This window comes from Drosophila tropicalis, unplaced genomic scaffold (genome assembly GCF_018151085.1).
Source record: "Drosophila tropicalis isolate 14030-0801.00 unplaced genomic scaffold, ASM1815108v1 contig_859, whole genome shotgun sequence".
NCBI classification, from domain to species: Eukaryota; Metazoa; Arthropoda; class Insecta; order Diptera; family Drosophilidae; genus Drosophila; species Drosophila tropicalis.
Window position 1 is genome coordinate 2,536,572 of NW_027173353.1, and position 24,609 is coordinate 2,561,180.

At 40.4% G+C, this 24,609-nt stretch overlaps 4 protein-coding genes across 4 annotated transcripts; 3 read left to right on the forward strand and 1 right to left on the reverse strand.

The window, feature by feature from the left end:
* The first annotated feature begins 9,522 nt into the window (after positions 1-9,522).
* On the forward strand, positions 9,523-10,412 carry LOC137582996 (tabinhibitin 1-like). Its single transcript, XM_068297836.1, has 3 exons — positions 9,523-9,568; positions 9,631-10,022; positions 10,083-10,412. The coding sequence occupies exons 2-3, from the start codon at positions 9,673-9,675 to the stop codon at positions 10,357-10,359; spliced, it is 627 nt and encodes a 208-aa protein (XP_068153937.1). The 5' UTR covers positions 9,523-9,568; positions 9,631-9,672; the 3' UTR covers positions 10,360-10,412.
* A 123-nt stretch (positions 10,413-10,535) lies between these two features.
* Ir94d (Ionotropic receptor 94d) lies at positions 10,536-12,789 on the forward strand. The gene is made up of 3 exons (XM_068296472.1): positions 10,536-10,985; positions 11,475-12,700; positions 12,783-12,789. Exons 1-3 carry the CDS (start codon positions 10,536-10,538, stop codon positions 12,787-12,789), a joined length of 1,683 nt encoding a protein of 560 aa, XP_068152573.1.
* Positions 12,790-13,214: 425 nt separating this feature from the next.
* On the forward strand, positions 13,215-15,087 carry Ir94e (Ionotropic receptor 94e). Its single transcript, XM_068296476.1, has 2 exons — positions 13,215-13,670; positions 13,732-15,087. The coding sequence occupies exons 1-2, from the start codon at positions 13,215-13,217 to the stop codon at positions 15,085-15,087; spliced, it is 1,812 nt and encodes a 603-aa protein (XP_068152577.1).
* Positions 15,088-17,380: 2,293 nt separating this feature from the next.
* On the reverse strand, positions 17,381-20,108 carry LOC137582916 (transcriptional regulator ovo). The gene is made up of 2 exons (XM_068297696.1): positions 19,521-20,108; positions 17,381-19,405 (listed from the first exon to the last, which is right to left on the reverse strand). The coding sequence occupies exons 1-2, from the start codon at positions 20,025-20,027 to the stop codon at positions 17,381-17,383; spliced, it is 2,532 nt and encodes an 843-aa protein (XP_068153797.1). The 5' UTR covers positions 20,028-20,108.
* Between the last annotated feature and the right edge of the window lie 4,501 nt (positions 20,109-24,609).

The window sequence follows — 24,609 nt, forward strand, 5'->3', positions numbered from 1 at the left end:
GGCCCCCGCCCCCGTTTACTCTTTGCCCCTCTTGTCCAAATAGTCGAGCTTAGACAATGCTCGTTATCGCAATGTCACCGATAAATTCCAATTGCAAAAGGCTTATAATTTATAATGACGCAGGCTTATGACGCGAACAATTGCCGTGACATTTGATGGGAGTGCTTAAATGGTTTTTCGATATTTAGCCAAGAAAAAGAGTTTAACTTTTTCTCTGATTTTTTTCAGTTATGGTAATTAAAAGTGCCTTGGGCAAGTCGTGGGGCCATTTGGTCAATTTGCACTGCGCTATCGACCCCGAAAGACAAGTGTTCTAGGAAGAACAAGCGGCGCTATATGCTATAGTCTAGGCCAGACTTGGACTTAGTAGACCAGCAAAGCGTTTCGTTATGGTTTAAATGAGCAATTTAACAAGCAGACAGCAACAGCAGCAGCAACAGCAACCAGCAGCCAACTTCATGTGGAGTAAGAGATCAAAGATAGAAATCTCGGTAAAGAAGCGGCAGACAATGGCAAACACTGAAAGAGAGAAGTCGAGAAGTCGAAAGCCTGGCGGCTCTGTCGGTTAGGGTTATTGCTTGTTGTTGTCGTCGACTTAATAGCGGCGCTTGGCGGCCTGTTGCTGATGACGCTGCTGCTGCTGCTGCTGCTGCACTTGAAATTGAATCTGAAGGAAAATCGTGCACATTCTGTAGCGACACCGAGCAGCAGCGAGATGCGGAAACGGCAGCACAACAAGCACAGAAGCCGTTAGTTAAACTGCTGCTGTGGCTGCTGCTGACGTTGCCGTTGCCATAGCCGTTGCTGCCGTTCCTGCTGCTGCTGTTGCTGTTGCCGGCGGCCAATGTCCATGGATGCAGCTGCATCCCAAAGTCTTTTATACCCCACTTCTCCTCCTTCTACTCTTGTTTCCGCCGCCTGCTGTCATACAAAGTGGCCGGGATATTTTTGAGGCATATTAATTATTTCTTTTTTTTTGTTGACCCCCTTCCCTCTCCCCGTAATTTTTTTCTTTTTGGGCTTTTGTTGTCGTTGTCGTCGTCGTCGTAGTAGTTGTTGCTCGTGAGGATGTGCTTGGGCTGGGCCCGCCAGCTGCCCGCTAGCGATATTTTGGCAGAGATTTTTGTTGTTTGTTGCTGTTGTTGCCAAGTCGTGGCCAGGGCATAGAGCAGCAAATACAGCAACAACAACAACAACAACAACATAAGCACAAAAACCACACCAGCAATGAAATTTTTTTTTCTTACATGTTATTGTCCAATGTTCCATGGTCTGTCAGTCGATCGGTCCATTGGTCGCCTGTTGCTGGCCTAGCAAAGCCAAAAAAAGTAAAGCCACCCATGGCGGGTTCAATCGGGTTTCGTTACAGTTTTACTATAAACTCCATATTGAAGGAGATTTAAGAAAAACCAAGAGGGGGTTATAGCAGGAGGAGACGTTTAGGTGGCTTAGATGGGGGCGGGTAGGCGGATGGTTAGTTTGTTGTCTTTTAGCGTTTTGGCATTTTCAATTTCATGTTTTGTTGCTGTCTTTGGCTGTTTGCTGGATTTCTATGAAGCACGATAAGCATTTCTTTGAATTTGCTTCGTTGAGGGCGTGTGCAGGCAGCAGCAACAGCAACAACAACAACAGCAACAACAGCAACAACAACATAACTAAAAGTCAGTAACAAAATCACAGTTACATCAAATTGTTAATTCGTTTCATTTTCTGCACTGGCTTTAAATCGAATGTTATATCTGTTTTCTTTTTTTTTTTTTGGGCTACCGTTGTGAGGTCAATTGAAATAGTGCATAAAATCAATTGACAACGTTTTTTGTTTGTTTTTTGTTGTTGTTGTTATCGTCATTATTATTGTAGTTGTTGTAGTTGTAGTAGTTATTGTTGTTTCCACTGTTATTGATTTGATTTTGTTGTTCTTTTTGTCGCTTTCAAGTAACTTGTTGAGACTTTACCACTTCCCCTCACTTGCTTCCCTTTCCACGCTCTTGTCTTTTTACCACTTTGTGGAGGCTTTTGCCACTGAATTCGTTTCGCTTACGATCAAAAACTGAAATCAAATTGAAAGCATGCCAATTGTCACATTAACGATGGTCAATCTATTAGACTGTATATAAAGGGTATATGTATGTACATATTATAAATTATTGTCTCTTGGTACATAAATCAATTTATAATGTTAACTGTATGTATATAAACATGGCTTAAAGCAGCAATTAACAGTAGAACGATTTCAAATGTAATATGCTATTTGATTTCTAATAATTCCACTCTTTTATATATGTATTTGTGTCTCATTATAGCACAAATGTCAAATATGATATATTGCCCCTGTAAGTATGCAATACGCCGCATAAGTATTCATTGTATGCAACAAATCAATTAGTTTGTCGTTTAACTTGTAACTTTAATATTATCTAGGGGATTATTTTTATATTTATCTTATGAACAATCTAACATTTCATCATATGCTTTAAAATATGAATTTAAGGGGGGGTCTAAGGACCTCTTATAGTATTCGTTTAGAGTGTTTGGGACAGGTCTACTAAAGATTTAATGCCATTACTTCCTCTTAAGACTCCACTCAACTCAGTTCTAGTACCTTTTCGAATGCAAATATGTACATATGTCCTTATTGTACCAATACTAAATAAAAGTTAGAGTAAGCAATGACAATTGAAAAATGCATAAGAAATCAAGACCAAAATATACCATTTATAGTCTACCCCTGGATCACCTGCCTGGATAGATTCCTGAGAGTAAGTAATAAACTAAGAATAGACTAATTTTGTTTTAGTCTTTTGAGTACATAAATCTCTAGTTGATATTGCCTTATAATGATAATCAAAAAACCTTTTTCTAGGGCTTTAAATTACAGAAATCGAAATAAATATCTATAAATTTGCATTAAAGTGTTTCGCAAATACAAAAACAAAAACTAAGCGAATCAACCTACGCGAAACATTCGATTTAGTTTAATCCTCTAAATTATTCACTTATCGGCTATGGAATTAATTCATTATAAGACACATATAACGAAGAGAAAAATCAAGAAAAAGGAGAAATTAATGAAAATAATTTGTGAACAACACGAAATTATAGACCTGATGTGGCATGGGATGAGGAGATGAAGAGATGAGATGATGCTGCTGCTGCATACTGAGAGATCCGGAGGAGAGCTCCATACAAAACATGTCAAGCAATCATTCAAAGCTTCATGTTTGCTCCATGTTGCGTTTGTTGGTTGGAGTGTTTAGTGTGGGCGGGCTAGCCAATGGATAAGCAACATTTATATATGTATATACTTATATGTAAAGGCAACATGCAATGCCTAGATCTTAGAGGCTAGCAGGCCTTTGGCAAACTCTAGTATATTGTACGTGTTTAAACAAATACAATTTGCAATTATATGGCAAGCAAATCAAGTAGAAATCAGCATGCGATTTCCACCTGTGGCCGGCGTCATAATTCGTGCTTGTGTTTTTGGTCATAAATCTAGCGATTTACAATTATTTTTGGTTTTTTTTCTGTTTTTTTGGTTTTGGTGGTTGACCAGAAACACAAAAAACAAAAAAAGAGAAATAGGAGTTGAAATGCATTTCGTGGCACAGCGGGCCCAAAATGCTTACCTGGAACATGGGGACATGATTCGTGTGCTGCAACAACAAAAGGCAAACCAGCAATAGCAACAAACAACAACTGCTCCTAATGGCCATTATGGTCATTTCGTTATCAACAAGGAAACGATGCCGTATACCAATATGCCGTATGCCGTATGCTCTATGCCGTATGCCTTATGCCGTGATCGGGTGTCCAGCTCTGCTGACAGTCATAAATTTGCATAGATTTCGCAACTGCTAAAATTATTTACGATGACGCTAACGAGCGACGACAAGTGCCGCTGCGTGCACTCCATCTCCATCTCTTTTACACACAACCATCGCCCCACAAAGTCACTCAATCGCCATACACACTCTTACTCCATCTCCATCTCCATCTCTCTGTGATAACGCACTTGACTTGGAAAGATGCGTGGCTGAAAATTGATTTTGTGGCGCCGCCCGTGCCAACAACAAAGTTTCCCCTCAAGGCAGTCGTTTCATCTCATCCAGGTTGTGTAAATTATGCAAAAGACAAGTGAAAATTGTGCGTTAAGCGGTTATGCTTCTCCCATCTCCCTAGATCTATGTACGTCATAGTGGTATATACGAAATGAGTTGGCAACTTGATTACATGATAAGCCATGGGAAACATTCCCAGCATTTGTTGGGCGTTACTTGTTCGACATGGCAACAGAATTTCACTTTCTCAAAAATGTATTCGGGCCCCCACGTTGGGCGCCATTTGTACTGTAACAAATTTCTTTTTTCCATTTTGGACCAACTCCTGCTGTTTACACCACAAGCCAATGAAAATAATTCTTCATCACGATTTAGTCTCAACGTGTAAACTAGTCAATAGGGTGGAGGGGTGGTAGGCTATGGTATTATATAAATCGGCTCGAGGGATTAACGCGTGCCATATAATTAAAAGTGAAATTGTTTTGCGGCCATTGGGGTCCTAACGAGTTTTTCCAACTGCAGCCCATAAACTGGGGAGACATTGGTCTATGATTGATGGATGAGTTTGAGTTTGTCATGCAAATTTCAACAGTCGCAAATGTTGATGATGTTGTCTCTTGTGTTGGGTTGTCTTGGCCAAAACGGAGGCCTAACGAGCGACGCGTGGTTGGTTCGATGGCTGTTTTCCTTCAGTTTATTTTGCCTCTTCTGAGATGTCGTTGTGTGTCTGTGTGTGTGTGAGTGTGAGTGTATAATAAATATGAATCTGTTTTTATTAAAAATTGCACGATGCCTAGACGAAGTCCATTGGCATGTGTGTGGCATATAAATTGCAGTGCACTGGAATTTTAATGACAGCCTTTGGAAATTAATCTAACACACTAGGAGATAGACAGACTTTAACTGCAACTGCGACGCTGACGTTGACGGCAACGTTGGCTGAGTACTGGGTACTGGGACTGGGTCTCTGTGCCCGTCATCGATCGCTGTCAAACGGGTTTTCGTGTTTTTTTTTGCCTATCTGTGTTGTTGTTGTTTTTTTTTTTTTTAGTGCAAAAGTGTCGCAGCTGCAAGTTGATTGTTAAGTGATTTGGCTTTTTCGCTGGGCCATGGCTGTTTGCCCTGCCTTCAATCGATCGCGATGCAGTAGTTGTCGTCTCTCTCTCTCTCTGTCTCTCTCGGCCATCTGGATCTTTATCTTGCCATTGATGCCATAAAAATAAAGAAGCCACCGGGCCTGATTCCTCTTTGGCTTTCACTTGTCCCGCATTTTGTATGGAAATTCCGTGAGCCAATTTTTTGCATTGCAATTAATCGGCATAGCAAAAGGCCAATCTTGAAAACGCCTAACGCCCTCTCGCTCTCGCTCTCTCTCTCTACCCGCTTACCAACTCTTCCCACTCTTGGCAAAGTCATTTGCATGGCGGCTTAATTAAAACAGTTGGTGGGTGGGTGGGTTGTTTGGCTTTCTTTCCCCCACGAAATTTATGTGGAATTTTTCTCCGACACATCTGCCGGCATTTGTTTGCCATTTGGGATGTACTTATTTGTGGTAAGAAATTTCATTTGTTGGGAACAACTGGGGAAAGAAAATTGAGTGATCAATGTTTCCATTTATAGTAAATTTTAATTTAAAACTAAGCCATTGCAACTCCTTTTGCTTCTTCACAAACAAAGCTATGACTTTTGGAGTTTAAGAGTTGTTATTCAGATTATGATTGCTTAAGTAGCTTCCGCATAGTTGCAGCTGCGTTCCCTATAGAGAAGCCCCCTACCCAGTAGTAGTCATAGCCATCAGTAGTTAAAGCAGCATCCAATTTCGTTCCGAGAGGATCGAGCTTGCCACGTGCGTGCTCCATTTCTCCTTTTCGGGTATATGAAGGTGTACCTATAACCGAAAAGGTGGCAATGTGGCAAATGTTTTGTGCTTAACATTTTTATGGCTGCCATAAGTTGCAACTAGAATGTGGTACATACACGTCCACTGACCGGGAGCTGCGATCAGCCGACCACAGGCCAGCTTGGACCAGCTCTGACACTTGAGGTATCGGTTTCATTAGCGAAATGTTTCCATAAGAATGCCAAAAGGTCGCAATTGATGCCATTTACAAGACGATAGCAGAAGCAGGAGCCTGTCCGAGTCGAACTACTGTGGCAATGATCATGAAGGAGCAGCCCCAAATCGGAGAACTTTTCGTAGTCATTATATTTTCGTATTAAATTACCTGAACTCTTGCTTATCGTTGGCTCTGCCATCTCGCTGGCGATTTGTTTCGTATTTCTCACTGGAGAAACTCAATAAATTTATCAAATTGAAAAATGCGCAATCGAAATCAAATCAAAGCGAAGCGATGCGGTACCGGGACCAAGTGTTGATTTTCATGGTATTGTGAAAAAACAATTCGGGCGCGGAATAAAAGTGCTTTGCAATCAACGGCAGCAGTTGCTCCCCGCCTTCCTCTCCATCGCTCTTAGGGTATATGGGACTTGGAGATGAAATCGTGACAATGAAAAGATGTAACAACTTCGATTTGAGAGCTTCTCTGGTTAATAATTCTATGATTTTTCTACTTTTATAAAATAAACTCAAGCAATTCGTGAGTTAACCTTATTTGATCACGTGACCATCACTAAAAATACCTAACGACTTGTGACAAAATGACGAAATTTATGTTTCATTTTTATTTTTCCGCAAAGTGCAAACCATTGCAGAGGGTAGGTGGTATCAGGTGTGGGTCGGGGGGGCACTGGAGACATTAGGTTGGGGGAATAGATCCGGGCGAGTCTGTCAGCAACAAATGCAAAGCGCCAAAAACTGCGACACTTTGTATAAATTGTTTTGAAAACGGCAGCGGCCAGAGACAGCTCAGAGCCAACTGTCTGCCAAGACAATTTGCTGGCAAGCTGGCTGGCTGGCCAGTCGGCCACACCCCCTCGGGGCCAAATGCAACAAATTATTGTCATCAATTTTTAGATGCAAAGCTTGAGGAGTGACATTTATTGAAGCGTGGCTGGAACGGTGGGCCAGCGGCCAGCTAACGCAAACGAATGCACCCCGTTCGAGTCGTGGCCAGGACGTGATTGCCGATTGCTCCACATTGCCATACCTGCTGACCAGGCCAGGTAATGTTGATGATGATTATAGTCTCTGGTCCTCCTGGTCTTTGTCTCTCTAAAGGGGAGTATGATACGTTTAGTTCGCTGATTGCTAGGAAACAAACGATAATGGCAACAAGTTGAGCCCCCGTTTCATTAGCAGCCCCCGAACTTCGAACAAAAACAAAAAAAACAAAAGTAAAAGCCAAAAAATGATGACCATATTTGTGGTAAATTATGAGAAACCCTTTCATAAATCAATGCCTCGATCCTATGGCGACCTAGCTAAAAATGCCAGAAGATCAGTATGGCCTGGCTTTCGATTATGACTACGGCCCCTATTAGTGGCCATAACCGACACCAACAAAGCGAGAAACCCCCAAAAAAAAAAAAATTTCGATCAAAACAAAAGCAACAAACAAAATGAAAAACCACACTCCCAAATGGTCAGTGGTTTTTTTTTTGGGGGAAAATTTACATTGTGCTTGGACAATTGCAAGTGCTCGACTTACTTTAAACTGTGCCATTTATCATATATACAAAAATATTTTGTCAGTCGACTCCGCTTTTGGCCTTTTGCCCATTTTCACCATTTTCTATATCTTTCGCTTTTCAACCCAAACTATTCCATTGTTGTGGAGAACCCCAAAAATGGGCTACTGTATATACCAAACCATATGCATATAATCTTTTCTCATTTTTTGTTTCATACTCTTACAGAAAGGGTATATTAAGTTATGATAGAGTTTTGTCATTCATAGTACAACTATCTTAAGATGTTCGATGACGGGAATTTGCTCCTTCAAGTGGGCTATGAGCAATGAAACATTGAAACTTTTAGCTACAATAAGTCTTTAAAAGCATATTGCATATTTTAGGGCGCTGTTTGATGGGGTAACTCAGAATTTAACTTACATAGCCTCTTTCTGGAGAGAAGGGTATTTACACTTTTACTCTTGCGAAAGTGACTCTACCTCATAGTTTGGTTGTGTAGTACTCTTTTCGTTTGTTTTTGGTGGATATGCAAGTTTGGCTCGTGCATGTCTCGTGGCCTGCAACAATAACTGGCCATCGAATGAGCCACCAAAACACTTGCATTGCAACTCCAATTGTGGATTTTCTAAGTTAGTTGCCGGGAGCTGTGTACGAAACGGGGGCATGATCTTTGGCAACATGTTGCCCAGTCTTGAATAACAAAAAGCAAAATCGATATGATCCCATACTTTACCACGTAAGAATCCTTTAAATCATTACACACATCAATTTAAATAAGCTTGAGGAGTCAGGCTGTTGATTTGCTAGAAAGGTAATGCTAATGCTAAGTACAAATGGAAGCTTAATAATCTTTAATGTTTGTCTTTAAAACATACATATCAATCGGTTATGAGTCATAAGGACCACATGATTTATATGTGTTTGGCAATTAAATACTTTAAGTTCGTTTAAAAATATATATTACTTAGTAGCTCTTTATGAGGGTGTTGCGCCAGCTAATCAGACATAAAGGCAGCCATAAAGTATTTAAAGCTTTCAACTCTGTCATTGCCAATCATTGACTGTACAGCTAATTGACCGACCGACTCAAACTACATAGAAACAGCGAGAGAGAGAGAGAGGGAGAGAGAGATATGGCACTTCATCAGCCATAATCAAATATATATAGATATATATGTATATGTATATATACAGTGTGTGATAGCAACTCAAGTGGCAGCAGTATTACGTCAACGTCAACTCAATTTGGCGGTTAACAAGCCTGGGACACTGGGGAACTTGGGCATTGGCATCGCAAATGGTCATGGCGATGGATGGATGGATGGATGGACGGATGGATGTATGAATGGAGTCTGTGTGGTGCGGGTCAAGTGCTGATGCATCTGCCAAATCGAGTGAAGTGCACCAAAAGTTGTAAGAAATAATAAAAATGAAAAAGAGAAAAACATAAAAATAATCAAAAAATAATGAGAGTCATCATTAAAAACTGTCTTGTCTGTCATTGGGCGAGATCTTTTGACTTGACTTTTGGTTGTTCATTATGATATCGAAATAAACCAAACTTATATATATCGATATATGTATGTATTTCTTCTACACGAATTGATATTGATTTATTAATAAAAGCTTTTCCAAGACAGCTAAGTAAACTTGTTTTAATCGTCAGCTGTTTTATTCTTAAAACACCTTTGCCAATTTGATTTTCATATAAAAGGCAGTCACATTATTAGTTTGGACTAAGTATTAAGTCACAGTCTAGGCCGTTAATGTCCCCATTAAGTAGCAAAATGTTTTTGCAATTACTTCTATTGATTAGCTGTTCCTTGACCAGTCTATGGGGATTTTCGTTTCCAGCTGCTGGCTACTGTAATCTACCATATTGTCATTTAACCAATTTGGTCTGCCAGAATCCAGGCGTAAGTTTTAATGGCTTAGTTTATTTCTCTTTTATTAAAAACCGTATATTCTTTGTGATTAGACTTTAAGCTCAACTTGCGATCAAAATGCTAGAGTAGTGCCAATGGTAAGTTATCAAGAAGATTTGGTATTCATGATCAATGACTTTCGGAATAAAGTGGCTGCTGGATTACCAAACTTTTTGCCAGCCGGTCGCATGGCACGCATATCCTGGTCCAATGAGTTGGCTCAGTTTGCTAAGTTAGATGTAATGCGCTGCACGGAATTACCCCGACCTTGCATGACATCACCGAATTTTCCCAATATTGGTAGCATCGCAATGCATCATTCATATCCGGGTGACAGGCGCGATGAGTTGACTGTGATGCAGGACATCATTGGATCATGGATACTTGATAGTCGCTATGTGACCAGAAAGCAAGCCTATTTCCTAAACGAACGGGCCGATGGCAGGTAAGGAATGAGACATTCAAATCTCAATTAAAACTCATAACTCATTGTCATCTTTTATAGATCCGTCTTTCGACCAGCTCTCCTGATGAATGAACACAATACTCACATGGGTTGTGCTGCTGTCAAATATAAAGCAGATCGTTTTAATAATTTTCTATTGAGTTGTACCTTCTCAACAGTCAATGTGATGAAGAAACCCATATATAAACCAGCCCGGCAACCAGGAGTCAATTGCAAAAATCGAGATGCGGATTACTCCAACCTTTGTGCCGTGGGCGAGTTCTACTCTGAGAATCGCCAATATGCTGATTCTAGGCTCCTAATGGAGCTAAATTAGGGTTTGGCAAAGAAAATAAATAAAAATAAATATAGCATGCATTATGCCATAAATCAGAACTGGTCAGCATTCCCTCGAGTAGCGAGCTAGGGCCAATTACAATTGCTGAAGAGTTTCGCATAAATAGAACTGTGAAGGGGCCTCTTGCGGCCAGAAGTGCATTCTAAGTGGTCAATATGAGATTGTGGTTACTGCAATTTATCTTGCAAATACTCTTAATTCCCATTTCAAGTTGGGATGGAGCAGTTAAGAGTTTGCTACAACAATTGAACCAACAACAGGCATTCGATTATGCTCTAATCATACAAAACTCTGACATCAGATTGATTGAACTATTGTGGGATTTGCCAATACCCGTAATACAAATCAATAAGGAAACACCAACTATAGTCAATTATGAGTTACAAGTCAATCACAAAAGGAATTTATTAAGCATTGCTTGTGTCCAAGATGAAGAGGATAAAATCTCACTCGAGTTGATACGTTTAAATCTTAAAATGCTAAATACTCAACCCTTGTTAATCATAGTGGATAGAGTCTACGATAATTTAATGATGGAAACCTTGTTTGAGTGGTCCTGGCAACATCGACTACTCAATGTGCTAATTATATTCAAGAACTTCGAGGTAACTATATATTGGGATTTGTAATGGCACAGGTGTGACCTGGATCAACGTCTCGTGGTTCTGGCTTTATGAATTCAATAACGAATCTTCTTTTGCCTGGCGGCAAGGAAACTATCTCTTCTTCAATAAAGACGTCTGCATTGCAAACCGTTTGACATTCATTTTCGGTTTCGAAACGATTGGGATTGCCGCCACAACCGCTATAAATAAAAGCCATGCAGCTATCAATAGATGAGTCATAGGCATACATTTTGATTTGAGAATCACAAGGGCCAGGATTGGCCATAAAATAGCAAAATCCTAGAAGAAACAACTTATTAGCGTTGAGCAGAGCGAGAAATATTTACTTATTTACTTGGTCTGGGTGGCTGGTCAGCGTAAGCTGCTACAATTAATAGCCAAAGGCAACTAATGGAATATAATGATAACATGTTTCTAATTGTTAAATATTTTATTGTTTACTTTGTGTATGTTTTTTCTATTTGACAGGAAACTGGTCTCATTTATAGTTATTCACCATTCCCTGTGCTACAATTTGTGGAACGACGCCTGGACAATGAGGTTACAACTCGCATAGTTAGTCCTCGATTGGAGGACCTCAACGGCTATCAATTGCCCATTGTAGTGGGTGGTTCCACCCCACGCCTAATTGTTCGCCGTCAGCCGGATGGTAATTTGGTCTATGCCGGCCTTGTGGGTCATCTAATGAAGTGTTTCGAGCAAAAGTACAATTGCCATTTGGTTCAGCCAATGCCGTTAAATGAATCCTCTATTCCGCCAGCTCGAGAAGTCATTGGAGCAGTACGTAATGGTAGCGTGGAGTTTGCTTTAGCAGCTTCTCTACCATCCTTGCCCATAACAGGTTTTATGTATCCCTTTGAGCTATTGAGCTGGTGCCTGATGATGCCAGTTCCGGCTCAGGTGCCCCAAAGTGAGCTCTATGCCAAAGTATTCAATCTATCAGCTTTTCTATTGACACTCGTCGCCATGATAGTCATTTCAATCACCCTTTCTATTGCTCTGCGTCTTCATGGCTATCGCGTTCATTTGGCACAGTTTCTGTTGCACGATGCCTGTTTCAGAGGAGTACTTGGACAGACCTTCAGTGAGCCATTTAGACCTCCGATCTTGGTACGCGCCATTTATCTGCAAATCTGTGTACTGGGCATACTAATCACATCTTGGTATAACTCATATTACTCCACCTATGTGACTAGTCCACCACGACTTCCGCCATTTACCAGCTATGAGAGCATTCTTAACTCCAAGACAAAAGTTGTCGTCTGGACACCGGAATATCAAGTGCTCCTTCAATACACTGAGACAATTGTTAAGTATTCTTCAATTTTCAAATTCATATCGAACTACGAAGTATTCCTACAACTGCGCGACTCTTTCAATACCGAATACGGCTATATGATGCCTCTGGAAAAATGGAATCTCATTATGGAACAACAAAAGGTGTTCAGTTCACCGCTTTTCACCTTACAAGAGAATCTGTGCTTCTATCACACCATTCCCATTGCATTTCCCATTGTCCATAATAGTGTTTTCCGTGAGCCATTCGAACGTTTGATATCAGAGATTACGGCCACGGGACTATTGGAGCATTGGAAGCGCATGGCCTTCACAGAGATGATTGAGGCAGGCAAATTGACTCTATTGGATTTGGGCAAACCAAAAGAATTTCGGCCCATGCAACTACAGGATTTGGAGTATGTTTGGTTTGTTGGTGGATCAATGTTTACTTTGGCTTTTGTAGTGCTCTTATTGGAGTTATTTTGGCAATCTATTCAGAACATAATTCAACGAAAATCAAATAAGAAAGTTTAAATAATAAAGTTTGAAAAAAAGTGAAGCTAGTTTATGTCTTAAGAATAAATAATCCTTAAAATAGAAAAGTTCTTGACTGGTAACGATTATCCTTGGGATTCGTAAAAAGTAATATTATAGTAATTATCGAAGCGCCAAGTAATTAACTAAAGGGCTATGTTTTTGTATTTTTATTATTATTATTTTTGGTTTGTCCCCAAAAGTCTCTTGGGATAAATAAAGCTACATGTTTTTGCTCTTGTCTTTATTTTTGTATGTTGATGATGTTCGAGTCTTGTTAACATGGACTGGCTAATTGGCAGTACCCATTAGCCACTTGGTTGGACTCTCATTAGCAACCCTTTAAATGTTCAGCAACATTAATCAGTGTCGTGCAGTTGTCCCTCGTCAATGGTGATGGCTTGTCCTTGGCTAATCCTTTGCCTTTGTCCGATCTGGATGACAAATGGTGGCACAATTCAAAATTTATTATTGGACATAAAACAACAGTCGGACTTTCAGTATATGCTCTTGATGGAGAACACAAATTCAAATAGCAGTTGGTCAACGGATTTAGTACGAGGCGAACTGCAGCTACCGGTGATCCAGCTCGATGCCAATGTATCATACTTTTTGCATGATAAAATGAGCAGAAATTTGTTATCTCTGGTCTACCTGAGTGGGTGGAAGTTTGAGGAGTCTTTGAAGCTCCTTAATGCTTTGGTGGCAAATCTAAGGCATATGACCACATCAAGAGTGTTATTTCTGATTTCCATGGAATTGGCAAAAGATGAAACATTTTTGTATCAATTATTTACCTATTGCTGGAAAATGAAATTACTTAATGCATTGGCCTTGCTGGAGGATTTCGAGGTGAGTAAGCCATCGAGTTGTGAATTATAATCCTAATTTTTTTTCTTGTTTTTCAATGAAGACCACTAATACTCTTTTTGGTTACACTAACTTTCCGTCTCTTCAACTGGAGCAGAGGCAATATGTACCGGGCTCATCTATGGTTATATTTCCGGAGAGATTAAAAAATTTACATGGCTATAGATTACCAATTATAGTTGGTGGTAGTACGCCCAGAGTTATAGCCTACTACAATAAAGTGGGACAATTCGTATACGAGGGTGCAGTTGGTCACTTTATGGATGCCTTTCAGCGTAAATACAACTGCCAATTTTATCAACCGCTGCCAGCTAAGGGCAATGCCTTTGCCCCATCCCAGGAAACGGTGGCCGCTGTACGCAATCTCACTGTGGAAATGTCCATGGCTTTGACGTTTCCCACGATACCGCCATTCGGCTTTTCGTATCCCTATGAGCAGATGAACTGGTGCATGATGCTACCCGTTGAGGCAGATGTCCCAACTCCAGAATATTACACAAGGGTATTCGAATTGCAGGCATTTCTTCTCGCCTTGGTCACCATGATTGGCATCTCGTGCCTATTGGCCAGCTCTTTGCGCCTCCATGGCTATCCAGTGTATAAATATGAGTTCTTGCTACACGATTCCTGTCTCCGTGGCGTTTTGGGGCAATCGTTTTGTGAGGTATTTAGAGCTCCCATTTTGGTGCGTGGCATTTATCTGCAAATCTGTGTATTGGGCATCCTGATCACTGCCTGGTACAATTCCTATTTCTCCACCTATGTGACCACTGCTCCCAAACAGTTGCCCTATCTAAGCTATGATGATGTAATGGCTGCCCACATCAAAGTTCTTGCCTGGATGCCCGAGTATGGCGAATTGATTGGACGCCTGCAGCAATTTCGTAAATATGAACGCATGTTTCTGGTCGAGCCCATTTTTAGTCGATATCTCAAATTTCGCGATTCCTTCGATACGAATTTCGGTTATATGATGACCAGCACCAAATGGGTGATTGTCAATGAGCAGCAGAAGGTCTTTACCAAGCCCCTCTTTCGTATGCGTAATGATTTCTGTTTCTTCAATAATATACCATTTGGTTTTCCAGTCCATGAGAACTCGATTTATATGGAACCGATAATGAATTTAATAATGGAATTAGATGCCAATGGTTTGCCATCGCATTGGCGTAAAATGGGTTTTACCGAACTGATTAAGTCGGGTGAATTGGCTTTTGTTGATCTAAGTCCGCATCGAGAATTTCGAGCCATGCAGTTAATGGATTTACAATATATTTGGTATGGTTTTGCATTCATGGCAATACTTTCCACTTCCGTGTGGCTTATGGAGATTGTGTGGCATCGTCTGAAACGCAGATGGCAATTAAAAATGCTCACAAAACCAGAAGAAACCAACTAATGCTAAATAAATGCCATAAATCTGATTCGAATATAAATTTTTATATATCCACTTATGACTAAACATTTGTCTTGTCATTGCGCAAATCATAATCATCTGAAATGAAGATCAGGAAAAGGATTGTTTGATGATATTTATGATGGCTGTTGACTTTTCTTTTCATTTTTTTTTTTTGGGGGTTTTTCTTCGATTTTTATTGTGCAAATATTTGCTCTGTGGCTTTGTGGCTCAAAGTTCAACATCAAATGCAATTAAGACGCGTGCTTGTTTGGTTGGCTTCAGTTTTTTTTGTTTTGCTGAACAGTAGGAGCATAACAGGCTCCCCCAAGGTGCCACGACACGATGAACAGACGCAACAGCCACCTGTGCAACGGCAACTGGCGCCTCTTGAAATTCCCTAATCGACATGTTTCGATCTCAAATGACTTGCCGACTCCGACTCCAACTCCAACTCCAGATCCAACTTGAGTTGCTTGCCGCGATTCGTTTCGAGTGAAAAATTTTCTCTAATCTCCACTGATGGTTGGCCAGTTTAACTGGCGTTTGGCACATGCGTGCCGCATTTGTTGATCCTCTCACCGACCTAAGCTACGGCAAATGATGTTGCTGCTGTTCACTTTGATTTTGACTGACAAGTGCCGCCTTGTTGCATCTTCTGTTGCTGCTGCTGCTGCTGTTGTTGACATGAGCAGCTGCATGGGCTTTCATGCACTTCCTTTATGGGAGAAAATTATTTCTATGCATCCGACGAAGACGAGGTGGAGATCATCGTTCATCCTCATCCTCATCCAGTAACGAGCAAACTAATTAACCCAAAAGGCCGTCACTTTGTCAATAATAATAAAGAAAAAGAGGGGAAAAAAACAGATGCTTGCCTCAGCTTCTTTATATTGTTTGTATTTTTCTTTATTTTTCTTTTGAATGCGTTGCAATATTAAAAATAAAATTATTAAAAAACTTAACTTCAAATGGATATGTGTGTTTGAGTGTGTGTGTGTGTGTGTGTGTGTGTGTGCATAAATAATAACTAACAAACAGTTAACTAAAAATCTGATTTTTGAATGTGCCTTAAATGTAAAATTGTTTTTTTTGTATATTTACATATTACTTAAATTAAAATCAAAAATTCAATAAATTAGAAAATACTCGTATTGCAAAAATTCTACAGTTTATATAACAAATCAACTTACTATATAGTATGTATATATAGTTCTATAACCCAAACACCATATAGAAGATACATATGTATATATTCAATTCAATTAAAAACTATCACAAAAAGTAATTGGCAGTTTAACTATAAATTACATTTACCAGCTAATTAATTAGAGTTATTTAATTACGATCCTTTTTTTTTTTTTTTTTTTTTGTTAATGGCAAGTTGCATACAAAAAAGATATTTTCAACTTCAGATGATATGGATTTTAATGCTAATTTGTTGTTAAAGACGGAAAACACTTTGTTTATGAGATGATGAGAATTGAGAATTTACTTTCACTTTCGAAACTCTTGATAAGAGATTGGCTAGTGTTTGGATAACTTTGTCGAAGTTTTTGTTAATTGCTTGAACTAATACTATAGTTAAGTATATACACTAAATAAACAGATTTACACTAATTTTTGTAGAGTGCCCTTATGGGTGGAGGGGGGAGGCAAGGGCGTTAGGGTAATATTAACAAAATACTTTTTAAGGATTACAAAATGTAGCAAAAAATTCATTTTTACATTCATACATTTTACTTAATATTTTAATATTTTTTATATATTTAATATCTAGATGTCTTATATTAAAAATTGATATTGTCATTTGTTTTAGAGAGGAAGCGTTTGGCCTCATTTTGATATCACCACGCGTAGAGTTTGCTTCATTAGCTTCGTTTTTTGATAGAAAATGTTTAATAAAATTTGGCACATTTAAAATTAATTTGAGTATGTGTCTGTGTCTGTGTGTGTGTGTGTAGGTGTGTGCTATTAAATGTACAATTAGTTGAGTATTTGTTTATATATAAAAAAAAAGAGTTTCGTTGTGATATTATGGTATGTTTGTATGTATGTATATAGGAATTGCACAGAAAGCTGTAGAAATAGGAATTCATCAATGACATAAATTCGAGGGGGCGTGGTCCAGGGGGATGGCCACCCAAAGAGTATTTCGAGTAGTAAACATAAGGTTGTAAATGGTTTTTTTTCTTTTCTTTTGTTTTGTGAGTAAGGAACAAGAAATAGTTTATTGGTTGTTGGTTTTGTTATCATTTGTGTTAGGATTAGGATGTTTTGTTAATGTGAACCTGCATTACCGATTGGCTAGGAGACCGTTGGCCGGTGGTAGGACAACACCACCGATGCCGGGAGGTGTATTCGGATTGCTTATCATCACAGGTAGGCTGGGGGGTCCAATGTTCAGCTGTCGTTGTTGTGCCAATGTGGCTCCCACTGTTGTTGCTGACGATGGCACAGACGTGGTTGATCCTCCACCAGCTCCAGCTGCACCGCCACCACCTCCGCCGTTGCTGCCACTGCCACTGCCGCGTTGCTGCTTCGAGGAACTGCCTTTGATCATGCTGCCACTGTTCTTTTGGGTCATGTGCGTTTGATAGTGTTTGGCCAGGTGGGCCTTTTGCCGGAAACTCTTACCACATAGGGAGCAGGCAAAAGGCTTCTCACCTGTGTGAGTGCGTATGTGCACATTGACCGAATATTTGTCCTTGAAACCTTTCGAGCAGATGGAACAATAGTGCAGGGAACGTTCTTTACGCTGACCACCAGTGGAACTGCTGCCCCCACCGCCGCCGCCGCTGCTGCTGCTGCTGCTCGAATTGGCAGGTGGACTATTGCTGGTACTGCTGGCACTGCCGCTGGATGATGAACTGCCTCCACTGCTGGCGCTGGGCAAGACAACGCCAAGGACATTACTCCCGCTGTTACCACTGTTGTTGTTGTTGTTATTGACAGTATTCGAGTTATTGTTGTTGTTGTTGCTTGACGTATTGCTGCTGCTGTTGCGTTTGTACTGCTTTTTGGGTTTGGTTACACCACCAAGACGTGAATTATTATTGATGCAAGGACCTGTCGGTGATGTCGATGTGGAGACCTCTGGCTTAAGTGGCTGCGGTGGTGGTGGCTGCAATTGATTTGTACTTCCTACTGCTAGACCTGGACTCGTTGATATTTGCATCATTATTGCATTGGCATCATTGGCACTGGCATAGTCAGCTCCGCCGCCGCCGCCTCCTCCTCCACTGACGGGCACTGTCGGTGACGCTGTGCAGAACTGTTGCACCTCGTTGGCTATGCGTTTGATCTTCTCGAAATCATCACTGAAAGCATTCTCCAGGCTTAGGAACATATCGTCAACTATAATGCTGGCATTGCCATTATGTTGTTGTTGCTGCTGTTGTTGCTGTTGCTGCTGCTGCTGTTGGTTGTGATTGGTGTTTACATTTAAATGACTACTCCCACCACTCATCACCTGAGCATCGTCAAACATTTGTGCAGCATTTAGCGTAGAATCGGCAAATCCCAAGGCATCAGCCGCATCATCGGGTGTGAAGGATAATAGACGTCTCATATCATCATCCTTGACCACTGGCAAGACCAGACCATTGCCCATATTCACACCCTTGCCATAGCCCTTGCCTTGTAAAGCACTGCGAAGCAGGGATTCCGCCGTACTCTGTTCCGCATCCGCATTGTGATCGGCCATATGCCAGTCGTTGTTGTTGTTTTGGAATTGAGCCAATTGCTGACCCAAATCATTGCCACCCGCTATCGAAATGGCAGTGACCAGTGAGGGCAGTGTTTGTCCCTGGACCTGGGAAATACTGCTAAGACCACCAACACCATTGGTGCCATCTTGGCCAGTTGATGATCCACCACCTCCTGTTGCTACGCCATTGACATCTTTGCCATCGGTGCTGAAGCCACTGTCATCATAGGGATACTCAGACTTAATGTAGCCCGGAAAACTGCCCAATAAACTGTCCAAGTCGAGGGAGCTGGGCAACTGTTCCGCCTCAGTGCGTTTTAGCCAGGGCTCGCCTCCATTTAATACTGTCAGGGTATAGATCTGGCCATCGGTGGTATCCAGGCTGCTAATGGTATCGCTGCTACTGCCCGCTGCACTTGAAGCAGCCGATGAATTGCTGGGATTGGTATTAGCCTGATGTTGTTGTTGTTGTTGTTGATGCTGCGGTGATGTACGACTTGGCTGAGTGCTGGCATTCGTTCCGATTGGCTGTTGCTGCCAACAATAGCGATCCAGATCCTCGAAAATGGAACTAGAATCAAGACGGCTGTTATCCTTGTCTTGATGCCAGAACTGCAATTAAAAAGCAAAACAGAAACAGAATCCAAAATGGATTAATAAAGATTACATATCTCTATCTCTCTCTCTCTCTTTCTCTCTCTATGTCTCTTTCTTTCTCTGAACTTACCTCATAGCCTTGTAGTGTGGGATCATTGCCATTGCTGGCACTGTTGCCATTTCGATTTGCCATTGGTATATTTCCGTTTCCGTTAACTACACCACCAGCACCTCCACTAACACCACCACCTGAGGAACCTCCACCACCTCCGCCATCATGTATCATACTGCTGGTGGTTCTTGCTCCACCCACTCCGCATAGAGCCTGTTGCGGGTTTTGTGCTGTGACTTGACCATGATTGTGACTAAGTTGTGTCTGTGGGTGCTGTGCCTGTTGCTGATGATGTTGCTGCTGTTGCTGTTGCTGTTGCTGCTGGTGATGATGATGATGATGATGCAGACTGACGCCCACATCCACACCCACACCGACGCCAACACCAACACCCACACCAATGCCAATGCCCATATCGGGCGCTGTGACAAAATCAAAGAAATCTGTCTTTGAGAGATCCTCGGCACGAAAGGATTCACTTATATCCATGCCAGCCGATGCGGACATATCGTCAGTGCCAATCATTTGTTGTTGTTGTATATGCAGCGCCAGAGCAGCGCCTTAAAGCCTTCCACGTAAATTCTAAAATCTCTTACGGTTCGATTCCTGAACAAAAATCTGAAAGAAAAGAGAACTTTATAAGTAAAGCGAAACTCAAAGTTAACCAACTAATCTTTATAGGTTTCATTTGATATGATGACTTTCTCTCTTGTTTCTCAATAAATTGAGTTTATATTGCCAAAGGTTTATTGGTTTTTCATATCGCGTTTCTTTGCTGATTAATAAGTAGTTTTGCTTCGTTTGCAACAAACGCTGCGATTTATTTCAATCAAGTTGTCTGCTGATCACATAAGTCAATCACACGATCACTTAGTCATTCATATCATTTCATCCATCCAGCCATCCAACCATACATCCACCTGCATTCCAGTCATACTTGCATTTTAATTTGGTCAGCTTTTTAGCTTTTGGCCTGGCTCTATCTCAAAATGAATAAATCAAACTGACAGAAGGGTGACAAAGTGTAAACACATTTGGCGTGCTCGGCTCGTAAATCTCTTGAAGGCGCACACACACACACTAACTGCTCGGACTCGGACAAGAACCTGTCATGGCAATGCCATGGATTGTGTTTTTTTGTTTTCTTCTCTTTTTTTTTTATTGTCTATATCAAATACTATGTATCATTTGCATAGATTTGGCAATACCGAAAAACAAGCCGGGCATTTAGAATAGCTAAACAACAACAACAAACAGAAATCTCTCAGCTACCGTATAGCCTAACCCTAGAGAGGTTCATTGCATATGAATTCAGTGTGGCAATCGTGAGAACCACAAATAGGAATGACTTAACAAATTTAAGCTGCTAAGAAATTTTCCTTCTTTTCGGTTTGCATACTTTAGATAAGGGCAAATGAGAAAAGAGACAGCGACAGAGAGAGAGAGAGCTAGAAAATATTTTAGATCCAGAGACTAGAAAACTTTTAAGAGATGCTGCTGCAATCTAAAAAACAAATCAAACTTGAAATGCAAAGAAGTCATGGGCTGCTGCAAAGAAGGAGGCAACACCTGATCACCTAAAATACATTAAAGTGCGGCAGCCAAAGAAAGAAGACAACGGCAACAGCAGGCCATTAGAGTCCGCAAGTTGGTCTGTGGCAGCAATTCAAGGCTTTTAAAGTGAGCTCGTTTGGCTAGTGTACGCTATCGACTCTCCAATCATCTGGCACAACCAAAAACCAAGGCAATGAAATTTCACCAAAAATAAAAAAAAAAGAAGAAACTTCAGAAGAAGTAAATAAAACTCTGCGTAATCGCTGGCAAACTACGGACTAGTAGTTTACTTTAATCATTATGTTTAAAATGCAAAAACAACCGCAAATAAAAAAAAGTAAAGACTTGTAACAGACAAAAATTACTTTATACCTGCTCTGTGTGTGCTACATCAAAAATAAATATATGAAATAAAATAATAAGCTTTTGTTTTGCAGCATTTTGGCGCTCAAATATTGACTAATTTGGCCACGATTATTGTGATTTGGAAAGAAAGTTGCCAGGCGGGCAGGTAGAGAGTCAGCCAGCCAGCCAGCCAGTCAGCCAGTTGGAGTTGGAGCCAGAGACGTGCTCATATAACTGGAGGCCAATCATGGACGTGTGTGCATGTGCCCAGTACATGCATCTTCTTCTCAAGCGAAAGAGAAACCAACAGAGAGAGAGAGAAAGAGAGAGACACACAAAGGTTTAGATGAAGATGCATGGGACAAGCGGCTGCATTTTATTTCTTTATGGTAATCGCAATCGTAATCGTAGAAATTGTTAGCGCTTTTTGACCAATGCAAACAGCTTGAGGCGGCATCATCTTAGCCAAGCAAACGAAGCCAAAAGAAACACATAACTTTTTTTGTTGTTAAGGATTATTGGTTATTTAAAGAGATATGCTTGGTGAAGCCTCTTTAAAGGCTATAAATCTAAATTTTGCAATCGTGTTCTTTTAATTACCACAAAAGTTTGTTGTTGTTGTTTTTTATTTTTCTTTCCTTGCAGCCAAATGGAAATTATTTATTCATTATCTGCGGTCTAAGCATGCAAAATTTCTATGCAAATTTCTCTCTACCAAAATCAAGGAAATTATGAAATTTTCAGTATAGTTTCAAAGCTAAAGTCTCTCTCATGTGGTGGGTGTTAAACAACAGATGGTGGGGGAGAGGGTTTTGCAAAGAAAATGCAACTCGGTAGTCAAAAGGTGCCGCTAGCATTGCCATCGTCATCATCACTGAAGATTAGTTTATGTGCAGGAATTTTTATATTGTGGTTACACAATTTTCCTTAACCAAACTCGAACTCAACTCTCCTGGCTTGTTTTTTTTTTTGAGAAAATCACACGCTTTAACGCTTGAGTGGTTGTTGCTTCTTTTTCTCTCTCTCTTCTACTTTTTAGTTTTCCTGGCTTGAATTGACTTTTGTTGTTTGTTGTTGCACGATTTTCCACGCATTTTTAACCCAAATACCGTGCTAAACGATTTTTTAATGTCTTTACTAACAAGTTTCAATTACCAATAGGCTATAGATGAAAACCAGTCAGTAGTAGTGGGCTGGATCCCCTCCCACAACTCACACCCTCCCACTTGCTCAATGGTTTTCTTACTCAATCAATTAAAATAATTCAACAATTGTAGCGAAATTTTTTGTTAAAAGAGAGAGATAGAGAGAGATAGAGAGACAGAAGAAAGAAAGAAGCTAAAAGACAACAATGCGGTAAAACCTGAAGTAGAGCCAGACTGAGATTCATTTTATTCACGTAGGCATGGCCCCGATTGGCCAAAATGGAGCCATCAATGAGATGAGAAAGTGCCGGCAGTTTGTCACGATAAAAATGAAAATAAAGTAATAATCATAATAATAGGTACTTATTAAGATAAACGATGGGGCGTTCTTGCATATTGCGTATACGCACTGATCACACAGCGAACAATGTGATAATTATGTAAGGAAATTGTTTAATTTCATTTTCAAAACGTAATCATTTCACTTTGCCATAAAATCTTTCGATTTCTTGTCAGATAAATCAATTTTTGGAAAGACATTTGAAAACAGCTCGTAAAACGCATCAGAAACGCACGGAAGCTAATAGTCCAACATGCAGCTGCAAGGAGATAAATGCAGCGAAAAAAAAAAAAAATAGTGTATATATTTCTCTTTTATTGCAAATTGTCATCGTTAGCGAAGTGAGACCGTGTCTGCTCTATAGGCAGACAGGTTAACAAACCATAAGCCAGTCGATCATTTTTCAACCAGATAATTATCGCCCACCAAGTGACCAACCGGATGGCCAAAACGGCTGCTGACCAATTGACCAATAGCTCAACTCAAAAGTTGAGTTGTTGAAGCGGCTGATAAGCAATTGCAGCAGCTGCCGTTGCAGCTTGCCAGCTTATGCAGTTGGCTTATGTTTCAATTGCATGCAAATGCATAATTGAATCAAATGGCTTGTGGTCTTTGCAGTTCTGCAACTTTCTCAAAAGAAAATGTATAGAAATAAAATCTAAAGGAAAATAAAAACCCCGCCTAATGAAGTAATCAACGTGCGGGCATCTGAGACTCTGTTTTCCTCTTCTCCGTGCTGTTGCTGTTGTTGTTGTTGTTGGCATTGTCAATCAAAGGAGGCACGTTTTTTTTTCTTCTGTGTTTTTTTATTGCGTCCGTGTTACAAACCAAATCGCATCAAGATGTATTAATCATTTTGGCCATAGCCAGAGTCAGAGTTAGAGTTTGAGCAGAGTTTTATCAACTCGAGACGATCTTTTGGCAAACTCCAAATGGGCGCTGCTTCTACAACGGCAACAACAACAGCAACAACAACGGTAGGAACAACATCATTGTGTGATGTACACGCCAAGCATTTCAATTCCATTTTGATTAATGACAAAAAGCCATAAAAGCAAACTCGGCAAACGAAGATGTTGCTGATTGGCCTGTTGTCTTCTGTTGTCAACTGTCTAACTGCAATTGTTGCTGGGTGTTATTGCTTTTGCTGCTGCTGCTGCTGGTGTAGGTGCAACGACTTACTTGCATTTTTATGCTTTGGATCGTAAAAAACTATTATTACATTAAGCCAGGCGACAGATCATAAAGCAATTAAAGCTAAACTAAACGTAAAACTGAAATTCAATTAAATATTTAGACAATTTCGAATTGGCATAGTAAAAAAACGCTAAAGAGTCTTGCAATTTGCAACTAAATAAAAATGTGTGTCTGGTAGAAAGTGTTGCCACCCACACGGCTGGCAAAAATCTGCATAAATACTTGTGCACCAAATAAGGCCAAGAAAGTGCCATGTTGTCCTGGCTAACGGCCTTGCTTGTGGGTGCTGCTGCCAGTTACTGATGATGCTGCTGCAACTGTTGCAACTGTCCCGTGGTTTGTGCGGCAACAAACATGCCACAATAAATTTCAAATTTGCTATGAAACTTGTATCAGAACATGTCCATCTGGGGCAGCCCACGCTCAGGACAGGAGCAAAGAGAAAATATGTTTCTGTGAGTGTGTGTGTGTGTGTGTGTACAACAAATGCGGATGACTTTCACGGCAGCAGCAACATAAAATTGAT